Genomic DNA, 25,630 nt, shown 5'->3' on the forward strand with positions numbered 1-25,630 from the left:
GGCCGGGAAACATCTGACAGGTATGGTTGAGCTCCCGCAGGGGGGGCTGGAGTTGTGGGGGCTGTGGTGTCAAAGATAGGGGTTGGGGCATCCTCTAGGTCCATTCTGCTGCTTGACCCCTCCCCAAGTGATTCATCCCAGTCCACGTCCTCATCCTCTGTTTTGCCCGGCAGGGCTCATGACAGATAGCACTCTTCAAGTCCTTGAAAGGTTGTCACACAGAGGAGGGCCAGGATCTCTTCTCGATCGTCTCAGAGTGCAGGACACAGAACAATGGGCTCAAGTTGCAGGAAGCCAGATTTCGACTGAACATCAGGAAAAACTTCCTAACTGCTACAGCAGTACGACAATGGAACCAATTACCTGAGGAGGTGGTGGGCTCTCCAACTCTGGAGGCATTCAAGAGGCAGCTGGACAGCCACCTATCAAGTATACTTTAAGTTGGATTCCTGCACTGAGCAGGGGGTTGGACTTGATGGCCTTATAGGCCCCTTCCAACACTACCATTCCATGATTCTATGGTCTATGATTCAGTATTATTCTTCCTTGTGATCCCAGTCAATCATGGATCCCATAGGGAAGGCCAGAGGGTGACATCAGTGTCGTGGCCCCTGCTGGGAAGGGGTGGACGGATGAGGATGAAGAGGAGGTGGAGGACGCCGAGTGAATTGTTCAAGCCAGGGAGGGGCTGAGCAGGGAATTGGACTCGGGGGGGTGCCCTGGCTCCGGACTTTGACAGCTCAGCCCCCGCAGCTTCAGAAGTCCCTGTGGAGAGCCAACCTGACCAGCCAGCTGGCTCCCAGCCAGATGCTTCCCCTCTCCCCATGCCCATGCCACCAGCAAGCAGCCCCCCTCCTTCAGAGGGGGAAGACGGAAAGGAGGCAGAGGCTCCACCCTCACCTTGGGGCAGAAGTCGGGTGCAGTGGGAGATTCAACAGACACAGCTGAGGCAGAGTCTTTGCCTATGGGCATACTTCCAACATCGACAGTTGGCACACACAAGCAGGGGGCCCCACCCAGCCTTACTTAAGCTGAGTTGGGAGGGGGGAATAGTTGCTGAGTCAATGTCATAATGCCGCACAGTAGTGCTTACTTAGTCCTAGAGAGATGCTGAGTACAGAGTAAGCCATAGGTAGTAAGCTGTCTCTTACTACAATAAAAGAAAACAACACTGCTGTGTCTGAGTTCTTCGAGTTTGGGCAGGACAGTCACACAGGTAACTGACTTAATGTAAATACTGAAGAGCTTAGAAGGTCTGTCATCTGGAGAAACAAGAAGCTGACCCTGTTTTCCACAAAACATCATACAAAGATGTTGCAGTTGACCCCTAGGATGGCCATCACTCAGTGGCAGATGAAAGGCTGTGCATATCCAGCATCTCCAATTTTTTAAAAAACAAAAAGATAGAGTTTTCACATTTTTCCAATAAGGATATCTGCAGAGTGGGGGGGGGACTTTGTTTGTGGACTTGAAAAGCTACTACTAGTTGTAATAGACATCAGCAGCTTACATGGACTAATGGTCTGGCTCAATAGAAAGCAGCTTCTTACATTCAACTGAATTCCAGGGAACATTTCTTAACGGCAGTTCTGTACTATCCTTAACAGAAGTTCAAGAGTAGAACCAGTCATCTTCCCCAAGAAGGAGATTCCAGACAAGATTTAGTTGTTAAGGTTGCTGACATAGCACTTCTTCACACAGCGCATAGTTAAACTATGGAATTTGCTCCACAGGAGACAGTGAGGGCCACCAGCTTGGATGGCATCAAAAGAGGATTAGACAAATTCATGGAGGATAAAACTATTGATGGCTAAGCTCCTGCCTCCATAGATGGAGGCAGTGAGCTTCTAAATATCAGTTGCTGGAAAGTGCAGGAGGAAAGAGTGCTCTTTTACTCGGGTTCTGCTTGCAGGCTTCACATGAGCATCTGGTTGGACACTGTGAGAACAGGATGCTGGACTAGATGGGCCACTGGCCTGATCCAGGAGGCTCTTATGTTAACTCCTCCTTGAGGGTCCCTTCTTTTCTTTTTGTTCCTGACCTTTAGATTTGCCTTCTTGTTGGACAATCAAGGAAAAACTTTTTAACTGGCTGCTATATAAAGGACTAACTAGGTGACTGGAAACCAATTGTGGAAAGTAATTAGAATGTTTTTTACTGGTTGCTGGGTTGAATTTTCTGCCCCCAAACCCTGAAAAGGCCTCATGCTAAGCTGCACACATTGGGAAAAGCAGAAATTAGGCCTGAGTTACAGCCTAGGTAGCCAGACAGCCAGATACTGCTAGAGTGCACAACAGTGTTTCTATTCCTCTAGGGCTGTTTTCACTCTTTGTCATCAAGTACTCAAGAAAAAGAAGGATTATGATTATGAGTGCTTTAAAAGAGTAAAGGGTAACTTAGGGTATATGTTTTTTTCAGATCACTTTAAGTTATCTCTTTATTTCACTCTTTAGAAATAAGCTCCGAATCCTGCTCTAGTCATCATAACAACTGCAAAATAAGCAAACTCTTACTTCTTACTGCAGGCAAATAAACATGCTTCTTTACTGCTGACTGGATAGAGAACACAACTGAATCAGAGATGGAAAAGCAGAGCTACAGAAAGTCCAAGGGGTGGAGTCTAACTCTAGCTCATAATACAAAGTTCTTATGTTTAACTCTTCAAGGCTCATGTTATTATACAGGCTGTTTTTTTTCAGCCTGTAGGATGAAGGTGATAGGGTGATGGTGATCATGAAAAATCCACCCTCTGTCAGGAAAAGTCTTGAGTGAGCAAGCTTTTGGGGGCCTTATTCACTGCATTTTTCAGAGGGTCCTGTTCTTAAATTGCTCCTGTTCTTAAAAAAACCAGTAATTTTTTAAATGGAGGCTGTCACTGTCTGTCATGTCACAAATTATAAAGATAATTTTCCAAAAAAAGCCTTTGTGTGTGGGGGTGTGAAGCACAGCTCGGAGGAGGTATGGTGCACCCATTTGCCCCACCTTGGTTACAGGGCTGCATGGGACACAAGGTTGGACTATATGGCCCAGATATGTGCCCCTCTCCATGTCTATTGGACTAAAAATCTTTTTCTTCTCTGCTATAGCCAGCTCCAAGATCCTCTGTGGCGCAGAGTGGTAAGCGGCGATAACGCGGCTGGAGTTCGATTCCAACGGAAGGAGGAAGTCGAATCTCCGGTAAAAGGGGTCGAGGTCCACTCAGCCTTACATCCATCCGTGGTTGGTAAAATGAGTACCCGGCCTATGCTGGGGGGTAAAGAAAGGCTGGGGACGGAACTGGCAATCCCACCCCATATACATGGTCTGCCTAGTAAATGTCGCAAGACGTCACCCTAAGAGTCGGAAACGACTTGCACTACAAGTGCGGGGACACCGTTACCTTTTTATAGCCAGTTCCAGACCTCCTGCAGCAGGTGGCTGCATTACACCACCTTGCAATGTGGCAGAGAAGGTGAGGATTTGATGTAATTGCATGCAGTATGGGTTGTGCCCCAACATCCTCTGTAGCATCGCAAGGGATTGGGATTGTGTGTGTGTGTGCGCATTATAATTAAATTGTTAATGCTTCCTACTTAGTGCACACATCTGGGGGTCTATATGTTTTAAAATAAACTGCCCATCCTCAAATTAGCATGCATTTTACAGCTCTCTGAGACTCAAAAAGTTGCTGACAAATAAATATTACCCTGCGCTGTACAACAGGCTGAGACCAAGCTTCTGCTCTGACACCACCAACACTGGAGTTCTTTGGCACCAAATTATTCCCTTCCCAGACCCTCTGGCCAATCATTGTTATAGGCTATATTATGCATTCCCCCTTTAGGATGCACACCTTAACGTGGTGAGGGGGTTTGAGAGTGTCAAAGAAACTGAGCGCAATGCTGTCAGGAGTCTAGACCAAGAGGCTAGACTCTTAGCAGGGGCACCCAAGGCGGAATGGTCAAAGCTGAAACACCAGACTAAGATGCATCCAAACTCAGAGGAAGGCAATGGTAAACCACCTCTGGATATCTCTTACCATGAAAACCCTATGAACAGAGTATACAAAATGCAACACGAGATAGTGCTGGAAGATGAGACCCCCAGGTCAGAAGGCACTCACCGAGCTACTGGGGAAGAACAAAGGACAAGTACGAGTAGCGCTGTGACTAATGATGCAGAAGGGGTCAAAGTCGAAAGGAAGCCCAGAGGCTGATGCGCACAGATGCGAAAGGAGAGTCTGGAGTTGTACGACGCACACAATAGGAACGTGGAATGTGAGAAGCATGAACCAGGGAAACTTAGAAATTGTCAAGAAAGAAATGGAATGCATCAACATTACAATACTTGGTGTGAGTGAATTAAAATGGACTGGAATGGGACATTTTCAATCAGGCAACTACAAAATATTTTATGCAGCAAATGAGAAATCAAGAAGAAACGGGGTTGCTTTAATAGTGAGAAGTGATGTAGCAAAAGCAATTAGGAGCTACAACGCAAGGTCTGAGTGAGTGATATCAATGAGATTAAACGGGAAACCTATTAACATAACCATCATCCAAGTCTACGCTCCAACATCAAATGCAGAAGAAGAAGAATTGGAGAGATTTTATGCAGAAGTACAGGAGGAAATTGATCACACACCAAAACAAACTATGATGATAATCATGGGGGACTGGAATGCAAAAGTAGGGAACAGAGAAGATCTAGGAATTGTGGGGAAATGGGGCTTAGGTGACAGAAATGAAGCAGGAGAAAAACTTGTTGAATTCTGTGAAGCCAATGATTTGTTTCTTGCCAACACATTTTTTGAGCAACCAAAAAGACAACTGTACACGTGGACATCACCAGATGGTCAATATAGGAATCAAATTGATTATATAATTGGAAACAGAAGATGGAGAAGTTCCATACTTTCTGCAAAAACAAGACCAGGAGCAGACTGCAGTACAGATCATGAACTGATTGTATCAAAAATCAGAGTAAAACTAAAGAAGAACAACAAAGCACTCATAATGCCAAAATACAATTTAAATAACATCCCAGAAGAATATAAAGATCAAATAAGGAACAGGTTTGAGGCTTTAAACTTAGTCGACAGAGAACCAGAAGAACTATGGACTGAAGTCAGGGACATTATCAGGGAAGAATGCAAAAAGACAATACCTCTAGTTAAAAAGAGAGAAAGACCTCAATGGATGACTGAAGAAACGCTTAAAATGGTTAAAGAGAGAAGGAAAGCAAACGCAAAAGGAGATAGAAACACAGTCAGAACCCTAAATGCAACTATACAATGACTAGTACATAGGGACAAAGAAAACTATTACAATAGTTATTGTATAGAAATAGAAAAGGACAACAAAATGAGAAGAACAAGAGCCCTATTCCAAAAGATTAGAGAAATGAAAGGGAAATTTAAACCAAGAGTAGGGATGTTGAATAATCAACAGGGGAACACACTGACTGACCGAGATGAAATAAAAGGAAGATGGAAGCAATACACTGAAGAACTCTACAAAAGAGATGCAAGGATGACAGACTCATTCACGGAGGAACCATATGATGAAGAACCAGAAATTTTAGAATGTGAGGTGAAAGCTGCTCTTAAAATACTTGGAAGAAACAAATCACCAGGAATAGATGGCATACCAATAGAGTTGCTACAAGCTACTGAGGCAGAATCTGTCCAACTTTTGACAAAAATTTGTCAAGAAATATGGAAAACTAAACAATGGCCCACAGACTGGAAGCGTTCAATATATATCCTGTTCGTTTGCTGCTCTCAAATCCAGCGTTCTCTGTTAAACTAACTGCAGATGCAGTTACTGTGCTAGTTTAGAGACCTTATAAAAACCAAGATTTATTACTTACTACTTAAATCTGCCAGCCTGCGAATTCCTTCTTGGCTTCTTTACCGGGCTTATCTAGCCTCTGCTATATCAGATTACAAAGAACGCTGCCATTTTAAATTCTCAGTTTTAATTTTCAATCGTCACTTCTTATCCAACATGGTTCTTACTAGGAAGATGCACCGGGACCGAGGAAGCCAACAGAAGAATGATTTGGAATATGAAAATGAAATTGAAAATGAGGAAGACCAAAAGGGTGAGAAACAACTTAAAATTACTCACTTCTTTTATCTGGAAAATAGAGAGACGGAGAGGGAGATGAAATTAAAGGGGCTGCCCTGTACTTTTGGTGGCAATTCCATCTCATCTATCATTCCAACAGATAGAATTTTAGACTGGTCACTAGATTCAAAAGTTTTTCATTTATTACAAGAACCTGCCCTACCTGTTACTCCAAACCTGGCCAGGGAATTGGCTCAAGCTGAATGTTATTCGTTACATTCTTCACACAAGTCAGAACTGACTCGATCGAAAGCTGAATCTGAATTCTACCTTACACAGAGGATAGAGCCTATGAGGTCTTCAGATTCTTCTGAAGTCTTAAAACCTCATAATTTATTAACTTTTCCTCCTCATAATCATGGAACTTTATTAACTACCCCAACCAATGAAGACTTAAGACAAAATCAACCCTCTTCGGATCAGTCGTTCTTACTTTCTCAACTGGCTATATTTTCAGAGCAATTATCATCTATTAAAAATTTTATTTCAGTGACCAATAATCTTTTAAGAACTCTTACTGAAGAATTTTTAATTACATTACCCTCTGTCAGACCGGTCACTCTTATTGAAGATATATTGCCAGCGGTTTCACCATCTGCTCCCAAACAGAAGATAAATCAAAATCAAAGCCAGAAAAAGAAGCCTCGCAAGAACATAAAGAAAAAACAAATAAGAAAATCTAAAAATATAAAAAACTATAAGCTATCTAGAGGCAGTAAGATGGATTTTCGGAAACTTTTCAGGCTATTAGAAAGTCTATTATCCTCTGAACAGTCTAAAAGACATTCTCAATCAACCATCTCCAACCAGCCATGCTCAAGCCAGGACCCCCATGGGACTTCTCCTGCTAAACAACTATCCTCTGTACAAAGTCTGGCCCCTGTAACGGTATCTCCTATGCCTATAAATAGTCGGATAGCTTATTCGCCCAAGGCTATCCAAAAAAGAGATAATATTGACCACTGGGCCCTACAACTTAATCGAAATACGATAGTTCTGTCCCATGTGCTATATCCTAATAATAATATACAATATTTAAAATTGAAAGCCTATATGCTGGAAGTTTTTCAGTCTCTGAATATAGGTCCAATTAAATTCAAGGACTTACTTAAAATTGAAATTCTGGCTAAAAATCTTACTGATATAACGATGTTACTGACGTTTAAATCCTATGAACTGGTGAATTTGCTCTTAGCCAGGAAATCTCTTTTATTTAGAACAGGTATTCATATCCATAGACATTTTGTCAACTTAGCGAGCCCTTGCCCTTTATGTATGAAATGGCCCTGTGTTTACCCAAGAGATCAATATCACCCACTCAATACTGGGGAATTGTCTCGAGAAGACAATACTTCTATAGCTCCCACCCATTTCAACACCTCTAAAAGGTCAAGAGATATCCTTAACAGTAACTTCACAGTTTTAGATAATTATAGCCCCTCTGCCAGTTTCTCTGCCAAAAATACTTCATTTCAACCATCGCCAATAACATCTAATCAGTTAGAATTAGAAGATAAATCGCCTATATTCTCTGGCAATGGAACCGAGGAACTTTTGGTTAATTTTCCTAGTTTTTCGGATCGCACCCAACAAGACATTATTAACAACCTGCAAAAACTTCCCGGAATTCTATTGGTTAAGAAGTCCTCTCCTTGTTCTTCGGAAGATTCTGAATTAGGCCCTCTCTGTAAAATCCATCCTACAGAGATGACAACATGTCTTCCTAGGCCAAATCAGCTAAGTTTGAACACTTCTAGATATTCTTTACCCATAGAAGCTTTAATCCATCAACAAGATTGTAATTTACCTTGACCTTATATAAGTAAATTAGATCTGTTGACTTCTCCTTTACTATCAATGACATGGCAATTCTGTCCTGACCCTTCGAAGACCCTAAGAGGTAAACCGATAACAACCTTATCTGATAGAGGGAGATATAATCGGAGGAAATTATTTTCCTGTCCTAAGAAAAAGGTAGCTCATCACTGGTTATCAATCCCTTTGCGACTTCCTCAGCCAAATAGACAGGTATCCTCGAGTGATAATGCCCCTGGATTCCGAATCCTGCTTCTTAATGCCAGGTCTGTAAATGATAAGACTGCGATCATCCAAGATCTTATCCTGGATGAACATGCCGACTTGACATGTATTACTGAAACCTGGTTGGATGAACCCGGTGGGGTTAACCTCACTGGTCTTTGCCCACCCGGGTTCTCTGTACAACAGCAAGCTAGACCTGGGGATCGGGGAGGGGGAGTTGCAGTGGTTTACCGCGACTCTATCTCTCTGACCAGATGTCCTCTTCTGCAAACTATTGGGTCTGAATGTCTTTATTTAAAACTTGGTGGTCGAGATAAAATAGCGATACCGTTGGTATACCGTTCTCCCCGTTGCCCAACAGTCTCCCTATCTGGGCTTTCCAAGTTGATCTCAGGGCTGACATTAGAGTCTCCCAGATTATTAGTTCTTGGCGATTTTAACATCCATGCCGAGTCCTCCTTGTGTGGAGCGGCGCGACACTTCATGGCTGCCATGACAACAATGGGGTTGTCCCAATTAATCTCTGAGCCTACTCATGTTGCGGGACATACCCTTGACCTTGTTTTTTATGCGGGATTGGTTGAGAACGATAAGGGAGTAGGAAATCTCTCAATAACTCCGCTATCATGGACTGATCACTTCCTGGTCAGATTTAGTCTATCTATGATCCATACTTTTTCTGAAAGAGAAAGATCTAGTAAAATGATCCGCCCTAAGAGATTAATGGATCCTGTTGGTTTTCTGTCAGCTCTTGGAGAATTTCCCATCTCCCGAGTAAACGATTCAGCTGAAGCCCTGGTCGATCTATGGAACAATGTTATGACTAGGGCAGTGGACTCTATCGCCCCTGAGCGCCCCCTTGTGCGTTCCCGAGCCAAATCAGCTCCATGGTTTTCCAGTGAGCTGATGGCTATGAAATGCATGCGTAGGGGCCTAGAACGACGTTGGCGTAAAACCCGGAGCACATCTGACAGATTTTGTGTTCAGGAATTCTCGAAAACTTATGCAGCATCTAGACGTGCTGCACAGAGAAGTTTTTTCTCGGTTTCTATCTCTACAGCCAATAACCAACCAGCTGAACTTTATCGGGTGGTCAAAGGTCTGCTCAATCCTGACCATCATGAGTCTACCTCTGACCACTCATTTATTCATTGTCAGGAATTTGCTTCTCATTTTGAGAACAAGGTTGCTCAGATTCGTTCCGATTTGGACACCAATATTGATGTAGTCTTAAATGACGCACCTCTGATCTCTGCTGGTTCTATTCAAGTAGATTCTTTTCAGCCTATCCACCCTGCAAACATAGATAAACTTCTTGGTGAAATGAGACATACCACCTGCTCTCTTGATCCTTGTCCTACTTGGATCATAAAACAAGCCAGAGGGAGACTAGCTAACTGGGTTGGGGGAGTTGTTAATGCCTCTCTCCAACAAGGCCATCTTCCTAGTTGCCTAAAAGAGGCTATTGTAAGACCACTATTTAAAAAATCCTCCTTAGATCCTCTCTGCTTAGACAATTTTCGCCCAGTGTCTAATCTTCCATTCTTAAGTAAAATTGTTGAGCGAGTGGTCGCTTCTCAACTCCAGCGTTTTCTAGAAGACATAGATTACTATGACTCATTCCAATCTGGCTTTAGACCTGGCCATGGGACTGAAACGGCTTTAGTTGCTTTGGTTGATGACCTTCGTAGAGAATTAGATAGGGGGAATGTGTCCTTGTTGGTCCTCCTTGATCTCTCAGCGGCCTTCGACACTATTGATCACGAGATCCTCCTGAGCCGTCTCTCCGGGATGGGACTTCGAGGTACTGCTTTACAGTGGCTCCGTTCCTTCCTGGAGGGTAGGACTCAGAAGGTGGTACTCGGCAACTTCCACTCGAACCCTTGGCCCCTAACATGCGGGGTCCCTCAGGGTTCAGTGTTGTCTCCGATGTTATTTAACATCTATATTAAGCCGCTGGGTGAGGTCATCCGGAAGTTTGGAGTTCGATACCATCAATATGCCGATGACACTCAGCTTTATTTCTCCTTTCCTCCAGATACTAGTGAAGCCGTCTTACCCCTGAACCAGTGCCTGGCCTCAGTGATGGGCTGGATGAAGTTGAATAGGCTGAAATTAAATCCGGATAAAACAGAAGTGCTCCTTGTTAGTCGTATGACTGATCTGGAAGCAGGGAATTTGCCACGGTTGGATGGGGTAGTTCTCCCCCTGAAGTCTCAGGTTCGCAGCTTGGGTGTGCTTCTGGCTTTGAACGTGGAAGCCCAGGTTTCGGCAGTCTCCAGGAGCGCTTTTGCCCAGTTACGACTGGTTCGCCAACTGCACCCGTTCCTAGAGGCATCCGACTTGATGAAGGTAACACATACCTTAGTCACATCTCGATTAGACTACTGCAATGCGCTTTATGTAGGGCTTTCATTGAAAACAGCTCGGAAGCTTAAATTAGTGCAAAGGGCGGCAGCTAGGATGCTAACGGGAGCTGACTCACAAGCTCATACAACGCCCCTCTTACAACAATTACACTGGCTGCCGGTCTGTTCCCGGGCTCAGTTTAAGATGTTGACCTTGACCTTTAAAGCCTTGCATGGGTTAGGTCCTCGCTACTTGTCTGATTGTATATCCCTTTATGAGCCCTCCCGGCCCTTAAAGTCTTCTGTTGATCCTCTCCTTGTGATTCCTTCAATTTCCCAAGCTCATTTGATGAGAACTAGAACTAAGGCTTTTTCCGTAATCGCTCCCCAACTTTGGAACTCTTTACCAGCAGAAGTATGGTTGTCTCCCTCTCTTATGATATTTTGTCGTCAGGTTAAGACTTTTTATTCCATCAAGCATTTAATTTAAATGTTATATAGGATGTTTTTAACTTTTGATATATTTTGCTGTTGACTATATGTATTTTAATAATGTTGTTATTATGCTAATTTTATTGTTCTTGATTGTTTTTGTTCGCCGCTCTGAGTTCTTTGAAAATAGAGCGGGTTATAAATGTTTTAAATAAATAAATAAATAAATAAATTCCAAAGAAAGGGGATCTCAGAGAATGCAGTAATTACCGAACTATTGCCTTAATATCCCATACAAGTAAAGTGATGTTCAAGATTCTACAACAAAGGCTCTTACCAAATATGGAGCAAGAAATGCCAGACATCCAAGCTGGATTTAGAAAGGGAGGAGGCACCAGAGATCATATCGCAAACAATGGAACGGAGAAAGGAATTTCAGAAGAAAATCACCCTGTGCTTTATAGAGCAAAGCCTTTGACTGTGTAGATCATGAAAAACTATGGAATGCTTTAAAAGAAATGGGGGTGCCACAGCATCTGATTGTCCTGATGCGTAACCTATACTCTGGACAAGAGGCTACTGTAAGGACAGAATATGGAGAAACCCATTGGTTCCCCATCGGAAAGGGTGTGAGACAGGGGTGTATTTTATCAGCCTATTTGTTTAATCTGTACACAGAACATATCATACGGAAAGCGGGATTGGACCAAGATGAAGGAGGTATGAAAATTGGAGGGAGAAACATCAATAATTTAAGATATACAGATGATACCATACTCTTAGCAGAAACCAGTAATGATTTGAAACAAATGCTGATGAAAGTTAAAGAGGAAAGCACAAAAGCAGGACTACAGCTGAACGTCAAGAAGACTAAAGTAATGACAACAGAAAATTTGTGTAACTTTACAGTTGACAATGAGGACATTGAACTTGTCAAGGATTATCAATACCTTGGCACAGTCATTAACCAAAATGGAGACAATAGTCAAGAAATCAGAAGAAGGCTAGGACTGGGGAGGGCAGATGTGAGAGAACTAGAAAAGGTCCTCAAATGCAAAGATGTATCACTGAACACCAAAGTCAGGATCATTCAGACCATGGTATTCCCGATCTCTATGTATGGATGTGAAAGTTGGACAGTGAAAAAAGTGGGTAAGAGAAAAATCAACTTATTTGAAATGTGGTGTTGGAGGAGAGCTTTGCGCATACCATAGATTGTGAAAAAGACAAATAATTGGGAGTTAGAACAAATTAAACCAGAACTGTCACTAGAACCTAAAATGATGAAACTGAGGTTATCATACTTTGGACACATCATGAGAAGACATGATTCACTAGAAAAGACCATAATGCTGGGAAAAACAGCAGGGAGTAGAAAAAGAGGAAGGCCAAACAAGAGATGGGTTGATTCCATAAAGGAAGCCACAGACCTGAACTTACAAGATCTGAACAGGGTGGTTCATGACAGATGCTCTTGGAGGTCACTGATTCATAGGGTCGCCATAAGTCGAAATCGACTTGGAGGCACATAACAACAACAACAACAACATATTATGCATTGGGCTGTGTGCTCCTTAAGACAAGAGTGTTCATTGTCCAAAGGTTTTATGGACATTTTGACCCTTCCAAAAGTAATGGGAGTAACAAGAGGAAGAAGAGAAAGTACAGTATAGTAGGCTGCACATCACAGCACTAGTCTGTCACCATAGCACATTCCTTAGTTCTGTTTGTTTTGCCCATCACTGGAAAGCAGTTTGATGGGCTGAAGATGGATAACTTATTCTATAGGGGACACAGCATTGTATAGCTAGTGCCCCCGGGTCTTGCTTCTGACATGCCAAGCCAAATAACATGAATGTCAAGTGCAGAAAGCCAGCTCTAGATTCAGACATTTCTGCTCTGGGAAGGAGAATAAGGAGTCTGAGATGTCTTTGGTTAGTGAGGGGTTGCTGCCTCAGAAGAAACAGGCTCCAGTGCCACAAAGCTAAATTGCTCCACGTATACTGAAAAGTGTAGCCAGAAGCAAGACAGGTTGGCTACCAGTGTAGACATGCAGATGTTCCCAAGTACCCCAGGATGTCTCAACCAGGTGTACTGCAGTTGTGGAGGTACACAGTGCTGGTGGGAAAGGGATCTACCCATCTGTTCAGAGCCAGAGGTAGCACTGGCGTGTATTTCACCATGGATTTGGAACTGGATCTGGCCAACAGGCCAAATCCAAAACTCCACTGCATGATGTCAGGTGATTCAGCTTCAAAGGCAGAATCAGGAGCATACTTGGAATGTGCTCCTGGTTCTTCCTTTTCCGTTTCACTCCACAAAGTTTACCTGTCCTGCTTCAGAGGTCATATGATATCAGTGGGTGTGTGGTTAAAACCAAACCATGCCACAGGCCAAATGAAGAGGCCTGATGGGCCTAATTCCCCACTGCGGCCCCAAACGCTGGTATGCTACGCTCCCACTCAAGTACTAAAGTGCTGTAGCAAGAATATGTGTAGATGTACACCTATTTTCATTACTTTTGAACATTTTAAAGGCAGTGGAAGGAAACAGGTATATTTATTTATAAAATATTATACTCCTATATTTCTCCCATCTGCAAAGGAGTTGTTGAAAGTGGTTTACAAATAAAAAGCATAAAAGCAACAATTATCAAACAATAAAAAGCAAATGATCAAACTAAACAGCAATAAAAGCACAAATGAGCAGCACCCTCAGTCAATCCATTAAGAAGCAACAGAATAAAAAATGTGTTTAAAAAGGAAAAATATTCATTGCTAATGGAACACAAAGACAATGATGGCCTTAACACTTCTTGGGTAAGAGAGTTCTGCATCCTGGGCACCACCAGAGAAAAAGCCCTCTCCCATGTTGCCTCAAAGGTACAGACGGGGGAGAAACTCAATTCCATTCATAATGAAAGGGAAACTTCCCTCGTTCACACTTTCTGAACCAATCCATGAGCTGAAATCTTTCTAAATTTGGCCCTCTCTGAATTTTGCAATGCAGTTCTCCAGCCAAGCCATGTGTACAAAAACGCAGATGCTCTGGTAAATTGTTCATTTAAATAACATACAAAATGCATTATACTAGAGGAAATTGCTGTGCAAAAATGTGTCCTCCTTGAGGCAAAATTGCATACAAAACTGTGTATATTAGGAGAAATTAGCACTAAAATGCTGATGAATTTACAGATCACAAACTGATGTGAAAATATGGAGAACTGAAGTTCAGAATGGGAAAAAGGGGACCTGAGAAACCAAAGTTGGCATGTTTGCCCAGACCTGCCCAGAAGCCAAGGTTTCTGTTCTTTCTCACGTCCTATCCAATTCCCCAGTTGTGCTCCTGGCGCAGAACAGATTATTCACTTGGCCATTTCTTCCAAGGTGACTTTGACTTCCATGGTCACCTTGTGATGGATGTTGCATTCTGATCTCATAAATGATGCCACTGATGTCCAAAGGACAGGCTAAGGTGTGGCTGTCTCACAAACCTCAATGTTATGTGATTATTTACATTTACAGTGCCTGGTTTCATGGAAGTATATCCACCACAAGGTGACATGTGTCTTGCTTTTTGCAGATGCAGACATGCTGAAGGCTGAAATTCAGCTAGAATGTAGCTAAAGGATTTGTAAAGGATAGCGAGACCCACAGCAGGGATGAATGGTGGGTGAAAGATGGTGGTGCATGAATTAATAATCAACAGAGAGAAAAGAGCAGGGAAATAGAGTATGGCTTTAATTTTTTGTTCGCATATCAAGAGGTGCTGGGTTTGCATAGACAGGTGATAGCCTAGGAATTTCTGTCGTGGACTCAAGGCTTAGCTATGGCTGCTTGCTTACCCTCAGGGCTTAGGCTCTGTGATATGGATTTACTCCCAAGAAAAAATGTGCTTTGAGAGCATTTGTAACAAATAGTTGAGCTTCCTTCACTCTGTCTCTCTCTCCTTTGTACCAGAGACACAAGGGAGGCACTGCAAGTGACCTCAGAGCTTGTTGAGCTTCAGGCAATTATACTCTTTCCTTAGCTCAATGTTTCATCCAGTCTGCATGTATTAAAGGCACAGCTCTTAAATGAACACATGAGAGACTGTCTTGACCGCTGAGTGGACAGATTGTCAGTTCTAAAAGATCAGTTTCTTGCCCTGAGGAAATTCTCGACTGTTCTACCACTTGCCTTAAATCCTGGCATTCAAGTAATGAAGCCACCTATGTTTTCCATCTTCCTTCTGTCAAAGTTCCTTCAGGGTGTTTATCAGATGGGGAAAAATCATGAACAAGAGGGACATTCAGTCCAAATATCCAATGAAGTGGCCCTAAAGGAATTTAATTTCATGGGTGCTCCTGAGGCCAATGGCTCAAAAATAGAAAATTGGTGGGCCTATTAAGCCCTATAACCTGTTGCACTTGGATCCAGTCCCTGCCTCAAGGCAAAGTGTCAGGCCTTACAGTAGTTAATCCTACTTTACAAATGACAACTGGCAGTATGTTTGTTGATAAAGTCAGGAAAATAGACAGAATTTCTGGGACAGAATAAATTATGGAGCAGGTCATGTGTACTTAAAACATTTCTTGGAACGTATCCTGTCCTACTGGATCCTGCAGAGAAACTAGTCTCAAAGCCTTTTCCTCTCCAAGTCGGGTCCACATAGAGATGGACAAATCTATCCCAGTCTGTCCCATCCTGCTTTGGATGTGGACATCTTGAGAATGTCCCGCCCTGTTCCTGGGTACACTTTGTAGGATGCTATTGGGGAAATCCTTTAAATATCTACACATTAGAATAACACATGCTCATAAATGAGGAGTACTTATGAGGTGACCCAGGGGCTCGCGCGCGCACGCGCGCGCGCGCGCGCTCGGTGAAAAAAACTTTTTAAAATGGTACAGATAAGTAAGTGGACTCTTCCTGTGTGAATGTACATAAAAACAATGACTGCCCCCATGTCGTACTGATGGTGGTAGCAACAGTTCCCCTTTGAACCTACAGTCACACAGGAAATGGCATACAGTAGCTGCCTGCACCATTTTTAAAAGTGTTTTTACCCAGAGCAGCATAGATACCCATGCTCTGAAGTTCTACCAAACAGATTTACAGTGTTAAAACAAGAAAAAAGAGCAAACCCTCAGTTCACCTGGTAAGTACAATTGACAAACTTGTTCTCAGAAAGGTTTGTAGATCTGTAGACTAAATCATAAGTCTATAGTTTGTTCTTAGGACTGGTTTGATGTGACAAGGGGGGGGGGGTGCTCACAGCAAAATCTGGCCTGGATCACAATCCTCTGACATCCCTATGCCCAGAAGAAGGCAAGGTAAATTGGGATCCTAGGCATCTCCCAGTGTGCCTTGTAAGCTGAGTTTGGGAAGATGTTGTCGCAGCAAAGAGTCATCAGAAGCCATAAAAAGGCTGGGAAGGCTTGGTTTTCTGGAAGCGGTGTCCTGCTGGGACTGCAATGTTTAAAGGGGCAGTAGCCTATTTTGCAGTTGCATACTCCTGATGGTGGAACAGGAGGAGCTATAGGGGATCATCTTCAGACTCTAGGAACAGCCACACCCTCAGGCCAGGGCAAGACATGATAGGATGTTGCTGGGTGGAAATCCAAATGCAGATTTCAAGAGTTTATAGGCTACATAAATGGCGCATAGTTAATACATTCATATCCAACCTTCAGTCCATCATGGAACTCAAGGTGGTGTACATGAGGTTCCCAGGCATCTCCAGTCGAGACCCAGACCAGCTTAGCCTCAGTGAGACGGCTGCCATGCACCTTGAGACCATGCCCTGGGAATAGCTGGAAACATCAAAGAACATATCCAAGAGAGGATGCATTGCTTCTCTTACCTGATCAGGGATTCACAGTCATCTGTCATGAAGGACCAGCGGTATTTAATAAGAAGGGGACTGCAGTTGGTCATATTGATGTCACGGACAACTTCTGTATCATTCAAGATGCAGCCAAAATTCAGATCCATAGTCTCAAAGTGGAGGTTCGGGAAATGCACTTCTCCCCGCAGGCTGATGTGGTCCACATGGGGATGCTCCAGGTAACGCAGAGTCAAGACTTCTTCTGCTACTCGGTTGTACAGGTCATCTCTATAGATGGGGTCAAACCTAATACAAAGGTGGTACATCTCTCCAACTTCCATAGTTAAGGGCTGAATTGGGAAAGAAATATGGTTTTTGAAAAAATAAATAAATAACTGATCGACTTTTTCTTCACTGTAGTTCTTTGAAAATGGCTTCTGCATCATCAGTCACTGGAGATGATTCTCAGTGCTGCAAAGAATTGCACAGGTCAAAACCAGCAGCTTGAATCATACCCAGAAGCTGCAAAGAGCTGCTAAGAGGCCTGAAGTGAAAAGAGACTCCTCATACCTGATTGGGTGCTGGCAGCATTTCATGATCAGTATCACAGAGGGCAAAGGGCTCTTGCAAAGAGAGGATGACGTTGAGTGGCAAACAGGAAATGTTTTTCAAGGTCAGAGGCTCATACTGGGCAGTCAATATATCACTGGGATTCTGGAGGGGAAGCAAAAGTATTTGAGATGTATAAAACAACAGAAGAAAAACATATCCTGGTGTACAACAGCACAGAACCAAGTGATCAAGCAGAGATCACTTCCCATCCCCTGCTATCAAGCCCTTCCATATTCCATGATGACACATGGCCATGAATGTAAGCTGTATACATTTGAAGTATTCTTTGAACTCCTTGCAGAACTGCTTTTAACAGCCAGCTAGACTGTTATTAATTGCCACTTGGCACTTTATGCCCGGGATCCCAAATGTGGCACCTGTAGGCACCATGGGGCCCTCAGACAACCCCCTAGTCACCTGCCAGTGCCCTCTGCCCGCAATGTTTTGGGGTTTGTTATTTGGTTTTTCAAAGAGACCCAGGGTGGTTTTTGTTGTTATTTTGTTGTTGTTTCTGGTTAGGGGAGTTGCTTCCATTTTTTTTTTTTGTCTGTGCTTTATTTGTTTTGGGGTGGCATAGGTGTTTTTGACTGTTTTGGGTGGGATGGAGGTTCTGGTCATTGCCAGTTTTCCTTCTGTGGATTAGGTATTTTGTAGTGCCCAGGACAGTTTCTTACATTTCCAAATGTGCAAAAAAGTCAGGAACTTCTGATCTGTGTAGCAATGTGGTTGCGGAGGATGTGCTTCTTTTGATTCTGCATATGGACACATTATTTGCCTTTTTCTGTGTCTTGTGGTCTTTTGTCTCTGGAGTCAAGCATGTTGTTCTTTGGCTCCACCATGATCATAGCAAGTGCAGCATGTCCCATGTTCTTTCTGTAGTTGTGTCCCTCCACAATAGTTGTGTGCATCATACCTGTCCTTGCCCACATGTAATTGTCCCATCCTAGGAGATGCAAAGTCTCTAGCCTAGCTGGATTTTAAAAACTACCACAGAGACCTTCAAGTGGCAATTGCTAACACATTTAACCACCCAATAGGTGTCCACTCCTGACTAAAAATCTAGTGTTTTAAAAATGCCTGTTGAGACATTTCTATCAGTTAGTCCATACAGATTGCGGGGAGGGGATCAAGAAGAACCTAGCTCCTGATAGCTTACATCCTGGATGGGGGTATCCAAAAGTCAAGCAAACTTCCTTGAGGCCATAGCTAACTTGGCTTTTATTGCAAAATAGCAAGGAACATCCCAACAATATACCCCTTAACATGTCAAGCCCTAAAAAAGTACCTGTGTTGGCCCATAAGAAAAATCCCAGAGAATGAAGTCCTGTCTTCAGGTGGTTTAAGATCCTCTTCCTCTAGTTTAGGACCCCACTGTTGTATGGCTAAATTCACTATGTTCCAAGTCATACAAAATGCAAAAGCTAGCCATGTTACCCCATAAGAAAAATTCCAGACTCTATAGTGGAGTAATAGCTTTGACAGGCTAACCAGAATGTCACAAAATAGAATGCAAGCTTCTGAGTGCTCCAGAACTCTTCCGTCAGGCTAGATAGTCAACAATGAAGGGGGGGGGGGTTGACTGGTGGTAAAGTAGACATGAATGGCTTCACCACCAGCCAACCTTTTTCTCTGACTCACCTTGTGTTGTTCACCATCCAGCTCAGGAGTGAGGAACATGTGTGGCCCGGCCGATGCTGTCGCACTCCAACTCCCATCAACCCCAGCCAAGCATGGCCAATGGTCAGGAATGACAGGAGTTGAAGTTCAACAACATTTGAAGGGCAAAAGGTTCCCCACTCTTCAATTAACCTGATAAAGAGTTCTGAAGACCTTGTAAGTTGTCCACTACTTTGTGACATTTTGGTTGGCCTAATAAAGGCATTGCCCTATGATGGACTTCAAGCTCAATTATATTAAATCAAAGGAAAGTTTCGTTTATACAAAAGAACAATTAAATGCAAAAATGACAAATTAAACTATACAATAAAACAGTCTTCACCAAGCTGGAGCCCTCCAGTTATTTTGGACTACAGCAACTACAGATGGGCTGGCTGGGGCTGATGGGAGCTGCAGACCCAAAACTCTGGAGGGAATCAGACTGGGGAAAGCTACAATAAAGCAAACCACAAACTGTAGTTATTTACTGCAGAATATTAATATTTAGTACAGAATATTAAAGACCTTCCGTGGCGCAGATTGGTAAGCGGCAGTAACGCAGCCGAAGCTCTGCTCACAGCCGGAGTTCGATTCCAACGGAAGGAGGAAGTCGAATCTCCGGTAAAAGGGGTCGAGGTCCACTCAGCCTTCCATCCATCCGTGGTCAGTAAAATGAGTACCCGGCATATGCTGGGGGGTAAAGAAAGGCCGGGGACGGAACTGGCAATCCCACCCCATATATACGGTCTGCCTAGTAAATGTCGCAAGACGTCACCCTAAGAGTCTCAAACAACTCGCACTATAAGTGCAGGGACACCTTCACCTTTACCTTTACAGAATATTAGGGCAGAATATTAAGCCTAACATCCTGGCATATTAAGCCATAGGAGGTAAGATTCTTTCTTTGCAGACTGAAGAACCTGTCTAGTGCAGTTCATGCACACACATCCTGCAAATCTTTGGGTTTTATCCAACCCTCATGCCCTCAATTTTATGGATTGTTCCAATGTATCTTTCCATTCTTTCTTAGTAAATAATTTCTGTTTTGAAGCTCAGTCTTTCCTCAAGACATATTTCTGCCCTGAGTTGATATAAAGCCAAATGAATCTTAGCCTGGCCTTTGGGCAAGCATGCTTCTGCAGGAATGAAGTCAAAATGTACTCTTCTGACAGTTCCCTTGTGACTTCTGAGAGAACAACTGGACCTCTTTTAAGCTGAAATGTAATTGAGTGCATGTTTGTGCTTTCTGCACTCATATGAACACAACCCTCCCTCCCCTCCATGCTCCATTCATTCTGCTAACCATTTATAACATGCCAAAGTGCAAACTTGGGTCCAAAGACTAACCTTCTCTACTCGGAAAGTGATATCTCTGGAGGAAATCTGTAGAATGGGTGCAATGAATTCACAGATGACATCAACCTTCAAGATAAGCTCCTTCCCAGATTGCTTCCCTATGATAGCATGGCATAGCAGCCTTTCCTTTACAACCTGTAAATGGAAAGACCACAGCTTGTCACCAGAACAAAAATGGCTGGATGCTTGTGGTGCTTCCAGCAGATGAATAGCCATGAACTTCCCCAGCAACTACATCTTTGGCCACCATTTGGCACCATACGAAGAAAGAATGGGCAGAAAGAAATTTCTATTTTTCAGTAGTTTGCTTCCTGACAATTCCATATACCCTGAATTCTACACCACCAGAAAATGGCACTTGTGAGCCTCAAGGCTGTCTGTATAATGTCTTGCTACACAGTCAGTGGAGGTTGGTCCACTGGGGCTACCAAGGCACAGCCCTCCCAAGGAGAATGCCAAGCATTTTTTTAATCCCCCTCCCCAAAACCACACTTTTTCCTATCCCACAAACATTTTATACTTCTATGGCCTTCTGGAGGCTTGGGGAGGCATTTCTGTCAATCTCTTGTTCTCTGACTAATCAGATCTCTGCACCACTCAGCCAATCCAAATCCAAAAGTGTAGCAATGGCAAAGAGGTCTCTCCCATGTGTCTCTAAGCAGAAAAAAAATGTGATCGGGGGGGGGCAAGGTCTGCCTGTATTCCAGCCCCTGCTAGAAAGGATTCCACACCATCTGTTGTTATGAGGGCTATCTAGTACAGCGGGTATAGCAAATTAGGGAGGAGTCAGAGAGATTAGGGAGGACAGCTTCAAGAGCAGCCCAGTGCGGTAGCCTTTAGCCTGTATCAGAATCATACATTAGTTCCAAGCATGCTTGAGTTGGTTTTTTTTAAAAAAAATCACACCTCAAAGCACCTTCTTTGTAGCTAGCTAGAAGAAGGGTGTGGTTCCTGGAGCAGCTTGTTTTTTTAAAAAAATGATTAAAAAGAGCAATGGTGGACAGAATGTGTATTTTTTATAGTATCTGTTTTTTCTTCATCCTTTGCAATTATTTATGTGAATGGGGAGGACGACTGGGTGGAGAAAAGGTGGGGGTTGGCTTCTGTGTGTGTTGCAAGTTGTGTGTTGTTGGAACTGTGAGGTTGTGTAAGTCTCTTAGTTTTGAGAGAAGTATGGGGGGTTGGCACTTTTGTTTTTCTTTAAGTTTTTAAAAAATGCTTCATGTGTCTGTGTGTCACATTTCAGTTTGGAACTGCAGATATAAATGTATGTGTGCCTTTTAGATATGACAGAAGTATGGGGCTTTTGTATGGGAAGCCTATCAACATAACCATCATTCAAGTCTATGCTCCAATGGCAAACACAGAAGAGGAAATGGAGAGATCGTATGCAGAAGTACAGGAAGAAATTGATCACGTACCAAAACAGGATGCTCTCATAATCATTGGGGACTGCAATGCAAAAGTAGGGAACAGAGAAGTACTAGATATTACAACATTACAATACTTGGTGTGACTGAATTAAAACGGACAGGAATGGGACATTTTCAACCAGGCAACTACAAAATACTTTATGTAGGAAATGAGAAATTAAGAAGAAATGGGGTTGTTTTAATAGTGAGAAGTGATGTAGCAAAAGCAATTAGGAGCTACAACGCAAGGTTTCAGTGAGTGATACCAATTAGATTAAACGGGAAACCTCTTAACATAACCATCATCCAAGTCTACGCTCCAATGGCAAACACAAAAGAAGAGGAATTGGAGAGAATTTACGTAGAAGTACAGGAAGAAATTGATCACACACCAAAACAAGATGTGCCGATAATCATGGGGGACTGGAATGCAAAAGTAGAGAAAAGAGAAGAACTAGGAATTGTGGGGAAATGGGGCTTAGGAGATAGAAATGAAGCAGGAGAAAGGCTTATTGAATCCTGTGAAGCCAATAATTTGTTTCTTGCAAACACATTTTTTTAGCAACCAAAAGACTGTACACATGGACATCACCAAATGATCAATATAAGAATCAAATCGATCATATAATTGGTAGCAGAAGATGGAGAACTTCCATACTTTCTGCAAAAACAAGGAGCAGACTGCGGTACAGATCATGAATTGGTAATATTGAAAATCAGAGTAAAGCTAAAGAAAAACAACGAAGCAATCATAATGCCAAAATACAATTTATATAACATCCCAGAAGAATTTAAATCTAGCTGATAGAGAACCAGAAGAACTATGGAGTGAAGTCAGAGACATGATCAGGGAAGAATGCAAAAAGACAATGTCATGGTCCTCCGCCCCCTCAGAGCACGGATTGCATGCTTCAGACTCAATTCCCACCCTCAGGGCAATTGATCTGGAACCCAATCACCAAATTCCCCTTGTTTGCCTCTGCTCACAAGCTTGTCTCTCTTGAGCTTTCAACTCCCATTTCTGCTTTTCTCTGTCCTCACGAGCTCGGTCATATTTCTCCCAACTCAAATGGTCTTCTCTCATAGCCTCAAACTGTAGGGTCAGCAATTGCATCTGTTTTGCCAGGTAATGCTGCAAACCCTTAGGCAATTCCTCCTCCTCCTCATCTTCCTCTTCCTCAGCTTGTTCGGCTGCTGCAAGCTCCGCTCGCCTAGGAGGCTGTAAAAGAAACGTCTGGACAGACGCACTCCCTTCTAGCGGCTCAGGCTGTAGAAGTGACATGCTGCTCTCCCCTTCCTCGACTTCTGTGGCTCCAATAGCCCCAGCTGTTTGGGATCTAGTCAGCGGCTTCTGCAACATCCTGCCACTAGCCTTAACTACCCAAAACAACAAAGTTGTGCCAGAAGTCTCTCTTAATTTAGTTTTTGCTGCAATGCACTTACTTACACAGTGTGTTCACCAGGTGCAAGTATGGTCTCGATCCCAACCGCACTGTCACCATGTCATGGTCCTCCGCCCCCTCAGGGCACGGATTGCATGCTTCAGACCCAATTCCCACCCTTAGGGCAATTGATCTGGAACCCAATAACCAAATTCCCCTTGCCAAGGCTGTGCAAACCAACACCAACCCTGCAAGGTAGAAGATAGGCTGCCACCACCCCTTCGCTGCCACCACCCCTTCACTGGTTCAACTCAGAGCTAGGGGAACTCAAAGCCCAGAAAATAGGTAAACCAAGGTTCAATAAGACAAGAGCCAAACTTACACTCCTTGTCCAGAAACCTCTGGTAAAACCCCAAATTAGATTTAGGCTTAACTTCCTTATCCTTGGTAGTTTCGTAGTTGAATGGTCAAGGTGCTGGATTCAGAACCACCCTTACCCTCAATGAACACACCAGGTTAAATAGAAGTAGCTTTATTGAAAATATAAGTACACATCAAAATATAGCAGCAAAACAATTCCTCAAAACCACCCACCCAACCAGGGGTTTAGGCATACATAAGAGAATTCACACACACAACAAGAAAATAACAACCTAGCTAGCCTGTCTACTTACTTAGGAGGTAGTTGGTTGTAATTTCATATCTCCTCAGAGAGAATAGCATCAGGTACAAAACAATGGAACCCTACATAGGCAACCACCAGCAAGATGGACACCCATAGGCATCATCCATGGAAACCTTCCAGAGGGAACCTCTCAAAGGGAACAAAGGCTATGGGTCTCAAGCCCTATACTTAAGGAAAATGAAACCCAACGGTCCAGAATTAATTAACCAATCAGGGGCTTTCTGATGTAATCCCTTCTTGAAGCTTCTTCACTTTTTCGCACCTTGCAGGCCCTCCTCCCAACTGTGTTCTTAACCTTCACAGGCCTGCATGTCCTTGAGTACCAGGCTCTCACTGATTAGCAAAGATAACCAGGTGTTTCTATTCAGGCCTCCCTAACTGCTTTCAGCTGGGAACGAAACGTAACATTTTTGCCTTTCCAGAGGCCTGTCTTCTGACAAGATGTAACTCCCAGAGTTCTTTGTACTGAGACATGATATTAAAAATCAATTTAACAATTCATAGAAATTTTACAATTTCATGACAGACAATAAGAAAAACCTCAATGGATGACTGATGAAACTCTTCTAATGGTTAAAGAGAGAAAGAAAGCAAAAGCAAAAGGAGATAGAAACACAGTCAGAACCCTAAATGCAACTATACAACAACTAATACCTAGGGACAAAGAAAACTATTACAATAGTTACTGTATAGAAATAGAAGAGGATAATAAAAAAGGTAGAACAAGAGCCCTATTCCAAAAGATTAAAGAAATCAAAGGGAAATTCAAACCAAGAGTAGGGATGTTGAATAATCAACAGGGGAACACACTGACTGACCGAGTTAAAATAAAAGGAAGATGGAAGCAATACACTGAAGAACTCTGTAAAAAAGATGTAAGGATGACAGATTCATTCACGGAGGAATTGTATGAAGAAGAACCAGAAATTTCAGAATGTGAGGTGAAAACTGCTCTTCAAATACTTGCAAGAAACAAATCACCAGGAATAGATGGTATATCAATTGAGCTGCTACAAGTTACTGAGACGGAATCTGTCCAAATTTTGACAAAAAATTGTCAACAAATATGGAAAACTAAACAATGGCCCACAGACTGGAAGCATTCAATATACATCCCAATTCCAAAGAAAGGGGACCCCAGGGAATACAGTAATTATCAAACTATTGGTGATCAGAGAATGGCAACAGGGGCAGGACTGTGAAATCCGGAAGCCGCAGTCATGGACCGGCACATGGGTGGTGGATACAGACTCAGTGGTCCTGGCTCAAGGACTGAGGCAGTTGAGTAGTTCGACAGCTATATCCACAACTGAGCTTGTGCATACCTTTTTCCTTGGATTTAAACATTATGTGTGTGTATTTGGTTAACTACTGTGAGAACAGGATGCTGGACTAGATGGGCCTTTGGCGTAATCCAGAGGCTCTTCTGCTGTGGTGATTAGAAGATGAACTGTTTATACCTGTTGTGGAGTCACCTCATTAAATACAAACAGAGGTTCCTCACTGGTGAGTCAGATGCACTCTGTGCATGCTCATGCCATTTATTTCTGAGGCTTATAGTTCCTAATTATCATGTCTCCTCTGCTCAAAGTCTGTGAGAGGAGGCTGGTTTGTAAGGAGAAGCTGGTGTTGCTTATTATAGTTAAACCCTTTAGGCTGCATCACACTTTGATTTGGTAGAATACTACCTCTTCCTTAGTAAACCAATTGGTAAGAATCTCCTTGTCTTTATACCTTAAAAAAACAAGCACACCAGAAGAACTTCAGACTTAACTCAAAAATCCTTCTC

At 42.9% G+C, this 25,630-nt stretch overlaps 1 protein-coding gene across 1 annotated transcript in view; it reads right to left on the reverse strand.

Annotated features, from left to right (window-relative positions):
- HYDIN (HYDIN axonemal central pair apparatus protein) overlaps nt 1-25,630 on the reverse strand; it is a 426,739-nt gene that overhangs the window by 191,219 nt on the left and 209,890 nt on the right. The window contains exons 20-22 of the mRNA XM_061594057.1: nt 20,354-20,497; nt 17,309-17,452; nt 16,775-17,088 (exon numbers count right to left, since the gene is read on the reverse strand). Coding sequence (XP_061450041.1) covers nt 16,775-17,088; nt 17,309-17,452; nt 20,354-20,497 — 602 coding nt within the window. The remainder of the gene's footprint in view (nt 1-16,774; nt 17,089-17,308; nt 17,453-20,353; nt 20,498-25,630) is intronic.

The sequence above is a fragment of the Rhineura floridana genome, chromosome 13 (assembly GCF_030035675.1).
Source record: "Rhineura floridana isolate rRhiFlo1 chromosome 13, rRhiFlo1.hap2, whole genome shotgun sequence".
In the NCBI taxonomy this organism is placed as follows: Eukaryota; Metazoa; Chordata; class Lepidosauria; order Squamata; family Rhineuridae; genus Rhineura; species Rhineura floridana.